The sequence below is a fragment of the Triticum aestivum genome, chromosome 5D (genome assembly GCF_018294505.1).
Source record: "Triticum aestivum cultivar Chinese Spring chromosome 5D, IWGSC CS RefSeq v2.1, whole genome shotgun sequence".
NCBI lineage: Eukaryota > Viridiplantae > Streptophyta > Magnoliopsida > Poales > Poaceae > Triticum > Triticum aestivum.
The window spans coordinates 205,240,206-205,251,008 of record NC_057808.1 but is presented as its reverse complement, the minus strand read 5'-3'; the positions used below and the strand labels follow the sequence as shown (position 1 = coordinate 205,251,008).

Below are 10,803 nucleotides of genomic sequence, written 5' to 3'. Positions count from 1 at the left end.
CTTAAGTCCTACGGAAAGAGCAAGTACATGATTAAAGCTAAATAAAGCCCAAGCATTTCTTAACGGAACCCCTCTTCCAAGTACACAAACAATAGATAATATATAGACTCAATCTGTACATGATATCACAATCATACACCGATCATCAACAGAAAATTGATCATGCATCACGAAGAATGCATACACCAACAAGGATCCACTATAGAACTAATCGAACGCTGATGAAAAAATGGAAAAAAAAAATAGACAATGATGTAAAAAAGGAGAAAGAGATAGGGAGGAGGTTGTCTCACCTTGCTGCTGGAGAGGAGGTTGGAGTAGATGTCGTCGTAGCAGTTGCGGAGATCTTCCGCCACGCGGTGGGGGTACTGTGCGTGCTGTCAGGCTGTCCCGTTCGCGTTCAGCCCATGTTTGGTTGCAACTATTGCTGCTGAGGTTAGCGGTGGGATCTGCCTCTGTCAAGCGTCGATGATGAATATTGTGTGAACGCACCATCTATAATATACTCTACCAAACCATCATCATATTCGCCTTGAGTTGCTGCAACTAATCTAACCTATTACATTATAGCTATGGACTTGAAGCTCCAAAAACTGTAACCAGACATTCAGAAAGTTGATCAAGAAAATATGTAGTTTACAGCTCCAAAAGTCACCATGCATATAGATCCCATCAATACAAAAAATTAACTTGAAATGGTACGAAAAGTAGTGTTAGAAAACCAAATTCGAGAGCATTTATTACTCCCTGCTTTTTTATTTACTCTGCATATTAGAGTTGACTGAAGTCAAACTTCGTAAAGTTTGACCAAGTTTATAGAAGACAATATAAACATTTACCATAACAAATTTATATGATGTGAAAGTGCATTCAATAATAAATCTAATGGTATTGATTTGTTATTGTAAATGTTCATATTTTTGTTTATAAACTTTGTCAAAGTTTACAAAGCTTGACTTTGACCAGAGCTAATACGTGGACTAAATAAAAACGGAGGGAGTACTTGATATGTCAATAATAAAGCAAGCTAGAATTCTGTTGGTCACAACATGAGTAGAGATTCTGGAATCATAAAGAACTATGCATAATGCTAGGATGTCATTTCCATGTCAACATGAGATGCTAAATAAGCAATGATCTATAGAAGTGCAATTTTTTAACTGCATGGGATAAACCACAAAAACTAATGGAAGAAACGGGTGATGCATTTTCGAGAGGGCTTATGTGAAATCAACACATATGGAAAATGCAGTTAAAAGATTTAGTCATCAACCCTGAAATCACCAAGAGAATACTCATGAATCTTGGAGAGATATCACACTAGTTAGTGCATCACCAGTGCATTCATAAATTTAGTCCGAGAGGCTACAACATTTGCCCTGAACTGAAATCACCAAAAGAGTTCACAGATTATAAACATCTTAATGGGTTTCAGATCACCCAAAACCCAGTCCATATCTTAGAATTCTACAGAAATCCTACAGGTTACTCCTCGAACACATTTTGTTGCTTCACACCGTCTGCCCATTCCTGCCTTTATCTGCCCTCTCTTTCTTCCTAACGACAGAGACCACAGGAAAGAGGCCGGCGACAAGAGAATACTCAACCTCTTGCTTCTACGAGAGGAACTCTAACTTGAGCACTAACAAATATGGGCATGCTTGGTATGTAGACTAACATTGGCACACCGTATCTTAGTCATGCCGCAGTTCCTTAGGCATCTATTTGGTCCATTACAACGCTTTATTACACCATGGTCCACATGTCATATACTCAGTTTCTTGCCAAAGTTTGCAACAATTTTGGTGGCCATTTTGTTTGCCACACTTTTTGTGGCAGACAGAATTTGACTAAGGTTAGTTGTGGCAATGCTAGTCATCAACCAAACATGCCCTATATCCTCAGCATTCTCGCTGGCCTTTCGCTTCCTATCAACTGCTTCTACATCCCCATCTTCCACATCAGCCTTGGAGGTGGTATTCCGACTTGCAGCTCCAACAACCTTCTCGACTCCATCAACAGCACCGAAATTCCCCACATTCGTCTTGAACAACCTCAACCGGGCATCTGAACCTGCATCTCCAGCATCGGCACCTTCGCCATCACAATCACCATCAACACTCGTCCGCTGATGCCCTCCTCCGCCTGGTTTTGCACCAGCAAGAGTCACCCTGGCCTTCTGCCTACCCCTTGTCTTGGCAACAACCGGGGACCATGTTACCCAGGGCCTCCTGAGTCCCACTGTCTCCGCTTCTGCCTGCTCCACCAACACAAATCTCACCTTTTTGGCAGCACTGGAGCTGCCACTGCTCGCATCACTCCCTGGATGCTTCAAACATCCTTTTCTCACTACCACCTCGGCCACTTGCTCCTCTGCACCAGCACAATCCTGTAAAACAAAACAAGGATCAATCCCATCTTGCCGTTACGTTCCCTGTTAAAGCAAAATAGGAATAACAGATATATGCCTCATCATTTCACAGGATCAACTACGGAACTACCTATAATTTTAGTTCTATAGCCACTGCTAGCATTAGAAGGAATTTCACCACCACTGGTAGCTAACTTACCTTAGCTCTGCCATTCCTTGGTAACACCAAATGTTCGTCTTCCTTCACCACATTATCCTCTATGCCGTCATTGGCCGCATTGTGCGCGGACAGCAATTCGCTGGCAGCGGAATGGTTTCGCCTAGATTGCCTCAGTGGACGGGCCTTAAAGGGAGCAACAACTTGTTCTTGATATTCTTCCTCTATAGAAGATGCAAGCTGTTGATGCCTGTTGATGCAAGTAGTTGGTTTACTGGGTCCCCTCCTATTTCCCATTCTCTTGACAAAGTGATTTTCCTCCACCACACCATTGTCACCCTGACCAGCTCTACTCCTTAAACCACCGAGAACAGGAGCATCCATTACAGGCATCTCCCCATCAGAGCGTGCATCTTCTGTGTTCCTTGTCCTCTTGTACTCAACGACAATGGGAGACATCATAGCAGCTGCTATTGAGCTTGATCTTGTGGCCCTACCTGATGTTTCCTCCTTAGCGGCCCTTTGCGCAGCAAGTTCATCTTCTTGCACCTTGCTGCAACTTCTCGTGCTCTCAAGAGCAATTAATCCAGAATTTAATGTTCTACCTAAGTCTTGATCTTCAGCACATTGCTCCTCAACACATGTCTGTTCCTTAACATATGTTGCCTTCATCCGCCCTCTCTTCTCAAGCACATGAGGGGCTGCTGGTAGCCGGCCGCTCGACCTTGTGCATCTACGAGGAACTCCAATTTGTGCATTGAGAACCATATGCACAGAACTATCCATGCACTTTCTCTTCTTGTTCCGCGTCTTGCCAACAGTTTCTTCTACCTCATCTTCTTCCTCAGCCTTGGGAGCATTACTTCCAACTATGTTAGAAGGTGCTAAATCAGTAGGTGCCGGAGCCGCTGCAATTGCTTTAGCCGGAGCAGTAAGCTGCTCAACTCCAGCACCCAAATTCATGGCAATCCTCTTAGACCGCCTAACCGGAGCATGTGCCCCTACCACTGGAGCAGAACCACCACCAAGTTGGACACGGGTCTGACGACGAGGCCTCCCTCCGCCTACGCCTGCACCACGAACAGGAACAGTCTCCCCGCCCTTCCGCCTCCCCCTTGTGTTGGCAGCGGCTGGTGACATGACCCGCACCTGGGGCTCCAACACAAAGCTCACCTTTTTGGACGAATCGGAACCCCCGCCGCTCGCACCACCCAACGACCGCTTCAAGCAGCCCTTTCCCACCACCACACCGACCACCCGCCGCTTCTCCGCGTCGTCGCGACCCTGCAAAAGCGGGGCAAGGATCATCAGTCCCGTCCCCACTGTGAATCCGAGGAAGGCGTATCGCACGCGCGGAGAAGTGGATGAGAAGCGATCATCCAGTGGATGGAGCATTTCCCCGGTCACCTGTGTCGCCACCGAAGCGAGGGTTTGAGCTGGGGTGGATACCCATGCGGAGAGGGTACGGACGACGTCGGTGTTAGGGGCGGCTCCGGCGAGGGCGTGGCTCTTGCGGCGCGCCCGCAGCTTCCGGGGCATCGCTTCTGGCGGAACCCGCGGCGGAGGCGACGCCGGCGACGGCGAGGCGTTGGGGTTTTGGAGGGGAGAAGCGTTTGATTTTGGGCGAGGAGTGGGGGTGTGGGGATTGCTGACTCTGGGTGTGTGTGTGTGTGTGTTTTCTTACCTCTGCGCGTGTAGTGTAGCCCCCATCCATCAGTACGCAAGTGTGGTGTTTTACCATCGCCGCGGACCGCATGTGGTGAACTGAAAGAGATAATTTTTGGGTTTCGACCTGGTTCCTTCTTCCATAAGCCCGGTTGTTTCCATAACTGTAGCCGGATTCCTGGGTTTTGACCTGGTTCCTTCTCCTCTAAGCCCGATTGTTTTCATAACTACAGCCGGACTCCTCAAACGTTTCCCAATATGTTTGGACGGATGATTCAGTCAGTGATCGGTCACAAAATCTCAACCCAATTGCACCCCTCATATCAGCATTGTACGCTCGGGCCGACTAACACCCCTCATATACAGCTCATATATGTGCGGATATAGGGAGGCCCAGACGCGTCCGCCATGTCGGATCCAGCCAACACTGGCCCACCACGACCTAACATATATTCGTCTCCATCCACATTCCGGGCGGTACCCTAGCCACTCCACTCCGCCCCCAAGCTTCGTTTCGGCGATTTCCGGCCTTCTCCCGATCCATCGACTGGGACCTCGTCCCATGCAGAGCCGAGGGGGAGATGGTCGTCCGCATGACTCTCCGCCGCCTCCGGGAGGAGTCCGCCCCGCCGCGATCGAACTAGGTCCGGCGGGAATCCATTGCATCCGCGCAAATGGCTCTTGGATCCACCGGGGCTGGTGGCTCGAGGCGCGTGACCGCGACCTCGGCGGATGCGGTGTGGTTGACCACGGCCTCAATGGCTGCGGTGTGGTCCGTCTAGCGCACCAACTCGGGGGTTGCGACACAACCACTTCGGTGGCGCGTCCTGCCTGCGGCGTCGGGCTCTAAGTCAGAGGTAAGCGCATACGGCTCGTCCGCGGGGGATGCAACGCGTGCCCGCCATGCAAGGCAAAGATCGTGGCAACCCTCGAGGCCGACGCCGCAGAGGCGGGTGATGGAGTCAAACCCAGCAGATCTCGTGTAGGGGGTCCCGAACGAGTAGCCTTTGTGTGATGGTAACAAAGACACATGATTTTACCCAGTTTCGGGCTCTCTTGAAGAGATAATACCCTGCGTCCTCCTTTGATCGTATTGATTTCGAGGGAGTACATAGTACATGTTGATCTACCGTGAGTTCATGTGTGTATGAATGTTTCATCTACGAGCCTTATCCCTCGGTTTATAACCCGGTACTTAGGTTTACACATAGGTTGGTTATATCTAGGATAATTGTGGTGTAGACGACTCATGAAATGCAAGTGCGCAGGGCTGTTGTAGCACTTTCGTTGTGATAAATAGAGTGTCGAACCCACAGGGAGCTGATAGGAAGGCATCACAAACCCCGCAACTAAGTTGCCACTTTCACGCAGCCACGTACACACCCAAAACCAGAGTTTGGAAATAGTCTACTCTATCGTTGCTAGGAAAACTAGATAAAAGGGCAATTGACTAAACTACTAACAAGAAGGTAAAAACAAGAAACATAAGACACTAAGTTAGTAGGGACGACGCTTGAGTAGTAAACGTTCTCGAGGGGTCGGAATCACTACCATATATGAACTATCGTATTCTTTAGTAACTGGTCAAATGCATAAGTGGACGGAGCCGCGTACAACACACGTTCTACTTGAAGTAGACTTCGTGCCACGCATGCCACCATCATAGTCTCCCCCACAAGGTTACAACTAATGACAATTAAGGGTTGCCCCATGGACGTGGCCTCGCTAAGGGTTCTCCGTAATTCTCCAATCCTTTGCAAAGGTGAGGAACCAAGGTTTTTACTGTCACCTCAAATTACCCCAATATCCCCAACCATCACAAGGATTGTAACATACTTCATGGCACAAGGCATAAATGTGAGTGGGCGCTCCTCTCAACATTCGTGAAGGCTACTAACTCGAATCATGAACAAGTAATATTATATCGCAACAAATATCATATAGCGTTCAACCATATCCTCAAGAACTAATACAACTACTCAATCAAACACATACAGGTTATAGACAAGTTACAAGCCGGCATCAAGCCGGATGAAGGGAGGAGGCATGGTGTTGTTGATGGATGTTGGGGATATAACTACTGGGTATGAACCGCCCAGGAGGGGTCGGGTCATACCACTGGCGATTTATCAATGAAGATGGCGGCTCATACAAGCCCATTGACGGCCCAAGACCCAGAGGCGACTTGAGGCCCAAGAGGATGAACCGCCATATGTGTATAACTTGTTTTGTAAGGCAAGCGTAGTTAGTCACCGAGCGGGACACGCTGTGTATGAGCCGGTCGGGACTCCGTGAGCCGTCGAGCGTCAACCTGTGTATATAAAGGGACGACTCGGCGGCGGTTTAGGGACAAGAAACAACAGATCGAGAACTAGGTCAAGCGTATTCGCTCCCTGGTAATCGAAACCCAAGCAATACAACCCCAAACTGGAGTAGGCCTTTTACCTCCACCGCGAGGGGCCGAACCAGTATGAACTATCTATGTCCTTTGTCCCCATTAACCCCTTTAAGCTAACCTAGTTGCTATGGCTCCATGACTAAGTCCTTCCGCTAGGACATCTGCCGTGTCAAGTCCACGACAGTTGGCGCCCACCGTGGGGCCAGCGCACGGTGGTTGCGAGTTCTTGAAGGGAAGCTTCGAAGGGATCAAGGGATATGCTGTGGGCCGGATGACCAAGAGTCATCGCGGCAAGCTCTACATCGACGACGCAGGCTGGGGCCCCGAGGCCGGCTCAATTGAGTACGGGTACCGGGTCCCCTTCGGCGGAATCCACGTCTTCATCGGCAAGATTGGCGAACCGGGCCCTGATCCGGACACCTGCATCGACATCATCGAGACGGCTCAGCGTGCATGACCCGCCCAGGTTCAACCCGCCGTGAAGCATGCCTTTGTTGGTTTCATCCATGGGGCGGAATTTGAGGAAGGACCTGTGTCTGGTGGTGAGACGGCCATCTACTCTGATGGTGAATCGTCCACAGGCGAGACCAATTCAATGTATCAAGTGCAAGACGACTAACTTGGGGGCTGCTCCGATGGCGACAGTATTCCGGACCCCTGCGAGCCGCCGAACAGGGTTGTGATTTTCATGGCCGGCACACAACCGACGCTCGGCTCAACGACCGCCACGGCTATGACCTCCAGCTCAACGGCTGCGGCGACGGCTGGTGCTAGCGGCACTGCACGCCCGCCGGCTCAAGTTTTGACAGAGTTATTGGAGGTTTTGGCGACTTTGATGGGGGTGGAGGTGACCCCGGACAACCAGGAACAACATAAAGTGGATGTGCCAAAGCTACGAGATGAGATAGCTCAAGCCAAGGAGGAGCTGGCAGCTGAGAATGCCAGGATAGCCGGAGCGAGCTGTTTTGGACGCTGAGGCACAACGGATTCAGGCAGAGTCGTTCCGGCTCACCTTGGATCAAAATGCTTCAAATGCCATCATGAGAAGGAGGCACCAGAGTCGTTTACCTCCGGCTTACAATGCGAGAAATCTCTTCAACACGCCTGGGGCAGGGACCAGTGACCCGCCTGTGGTGAACCAGGCGGTTGAGGCGCCCGTGACCGGAGCGTCGGTTCAGCCGCGTGCTATGGATCCGCCTCGTTTGGATGTGACTCCGCCTCAGCATGTTTCGACACAACCGGGTCATTATTCTAACCCTTTCAATAACATGATCGCTGCGGCGACACGATTGGTGGCTCTCCAAGTTGAGGGCGAGTCTCCAGCCGCGATAGAGACGCGGAGGGCCAGAGAACTTCTTCAGACAGTCGTGGCTCAACAGGCGGCTTATTGTATAGCCGTGAACGGATTCACTCAACTCCACGTCCAAGGCGGAGTTACAACAGGCACATTGAGTCGCCAGCAGTTTCAAGCAGTGAGCAGCACCATAACCAGACTCGTAGGCATGATCCGGCGCGCGGTGGTGTCGATGCTCAGACTTTGGTGGATCAGGGCAGGGCGCGTCGGGAGGCTGAGTTGGCGGCTCAACAGCAATCTCCGGTTTATCCGTCAACATCGGTGGAGGCAGGAGTGACCTCTAGAACCTTGGGTGTGCCACGTTTAGTACCGGCTCTGCGTAACGAGCGTTTGCCTAAGGATTTAAATGGTCCTCGTAAGGTGCCTAATTACATGGCAGATCAGCCCCCTGAAGCTTGGATTGAGAGCCATGAGATGGCCATGGAGATGCTGGATGTTAGTGATGCTGCATGTGCTAAGTATTTCACCATGATGTTGGATGGATCGGCTCGTACTTGGTTGAAAGGGTTGCCCGCTAACTCCATTAGATCATGGGCAGAGTTGAAAGCTCGTTTTATCCAAAACTTTAAAGACACGTGCAAGCAGTCTATGTCGATCCTGGATTTGGATTCTTGTGTCCAAGGTGAGGGCGAGTCAACAACCAATTGGGTGCGCCGAATCTCAGCTGTTATACACAGGGTGGCTTAAATGCCACTGCAATGACATGGGGGAGCTCATGGCGGCTCTCGTCAAATATGCCGACTCTGACAGTACCAAAGACCCCGACCCTGATGAAGAGAAGGCGGGTAAAGGGAAGAAGAGTGGCAGTGCGAAGGGACAGCAGCATAACACGGTGGGTCACGGTGGCAATGGTAAGCGCAAGGCTGAGGGCGGTTTAGACTTTGTGGCCAGCACCAATACGCAGAACAATAATCAACGTAAGAAGGGAAAGCCGCCCCGGCTTGGAGGGCCAAAGTTTAACATTGAAGCGATGATGAATCAGCCTTGTCCAAAGCATGGCACGCACAAGAAGCCGGCCAATCATCTGTGGAAGGACTGCTTCATCATGAGGGAGTATAGGAATTCCAATTTTTTCCAAAACAATCATGGCCCGAATGGCGGTTCAGGGTCCGGCTCTCACGGGCCTGGCTTTGGTGGTGGCGGCTCAAACTCTGGTTTCCAGGGCCAAGGCAATCAAGGTGGTTTTAATCAGCAGTCCGGTCAAGGGAATCAGCAGCAGCAATCTGGTTATTAGAGTAATCCGAAGCAGTTGAATAGTGGACAATATCATGTGTTCACTACGAGCTTGTGTAAACATGACCAGAAGATTCATAAAAGGGCGGTGAACGCAGTTGAGCCAGCGATTCCCCGTTACTTGCGATGGTCTGAACATCCTATCCTTTGGAGCCGTGAGGATCACCCACCCCGGGATGATAATCCGGGTCATTTAGCTTTGGTGGTTGCGCCTCAGGTTGGAGATTACAGGTTCACTAAGGTGCTCATGGATGGAGGCAGCAGTATCAATATCCTTTACTACAAAACTTTTCGTCGTATGAGTTTAACTAACAAGGACCTTAAGCCGTCTAACACTGTTTTTCATGGTGTGGTGCCTGGTAAGTCGGCATATCCAGTGGGTAAGATTAAGATCCCTTATCACACTTTGTTTGGGCGGCCGGCTTATGCTAAGTTCATGGCAAGGCCCTGTTATGTTTATCTGCAGCTCAAGATGTCGGGTTACAAGGGTACCATCACAGTACATGGGAACCAGAAGATAGCTTTGGAATGTGAAGAGGCGATGCTACTTATGCTGAGTCTGTTTGTGCAACAGAAGAGTTGAAGTTTTACAAAGACAATGTTGACCCAGGAGACATGACGCCTTTGAAGAAGCCAACCATAGAGCATGACCCTTTGTTGAAATTTAAGTTGGTAGATGACACTAAGCTGGTTGATTTTGTTCCTAGCGATTCATCTAAACAGTTTAGTATCAGTGCTAATCTGGATCCAAAATAGGAAAGCGCGCTCATCGAGTTCATCCGTGAGAACCGGGACATCTTTGCATGGAAGCCTTCAAACATGCCAGGTGTATTGAGGGAAATCGCTGAGCACACTCTCAATATTGATCCGAAGTTTAAACCGGTCAAGCAATTCCTTTGTCGCTTCAATGAATAGAGGTGTAAGGCCATTGGTGAAGAAGTGGCCCGGCTCTTGGCAGCTGGGTTCATTGTTGAAGTTTTTCATCCTGAGTGGTTGGCTAACCCGGTGCCGGTGCTTAAGAAAAATGGTACTTGGCGCATGTGTGTGGCTGATACGTCTCCAACGTATCTATAATTTATGAAGTATTCATGCTATTATATTATCCTTCTAGGATGTTTTATATGCATTTATATGCTATTTTATATGATTTTTGGGACTAACCTATTAACCTAGAGCCCAGTGCCAGTGCCAGTTTCTGTTTTTTTCCTTGTTTTAGAGTTTTACAGAAAAGGAATACCAAACGGAGTCCAATTGACGTGACAATTTTTGATGATTTTTATGGACCAAAATAAGCCTCCGGAGCAAAAGAATTGGGCCAGAAGAGTCCCGAGCTGTCCACGAGGGTGGAGGGCACGCCTACCCCCCTGGGCGTGGGCCCCTGCCTCGTGGACGACTCGGGAACCTCCTTGACGTGAGACCTACGACAAAAATTCCTATAAATACTGAAACCTCCAGAAAATAACCTAGATCGGGAGTTCCGCCGCCGCAAGCCTCTGTAGCCACCAAAAACCAATCGGGACCCTGTTCCGGCACCCTGCCGGAGGGGGGGACCCTCACCGGTGGCCATCTCCATCATCCCAGCGCTCTCCATGACGAGGAGGGAGTACTTCACCGTCGGGGCGGAG

The 10,803-nt window shown here is 49.8% G+C and overlaps 1 protein-coding gene across 1 annotated transcript; it reads right to left on the bottom strand.

The window, feature by feature from the left end:
• Window positions 1–1,324: 1,324 nt before the first annotated feature.
• Window positions 1,325–4,226, bottom strand: LOC123120075 (uncharacterized). The gene is made up of 3 exons (XM_044540079.1): window positions 3,936–4,226; window positions 2,571–3,812; window positions 1,325–2,389 (listed from the first exon to the last, which is right to left on the bottom strand). Exons 1-3 carry the CDS (start codon window positions 4,065–4,067, stop codon window positions 1,766–1,768), a joined length of 1,998 nt encoding a protein of 665 aa, XP_044396014.1. The 5' UTR covers window positions 4,068–4,226; the 3' UTR covers window positions 1,325–1,765.
• Between the last annotated feature and the right edge of the window lie 6,577 nt (window positions 4,227–10,803).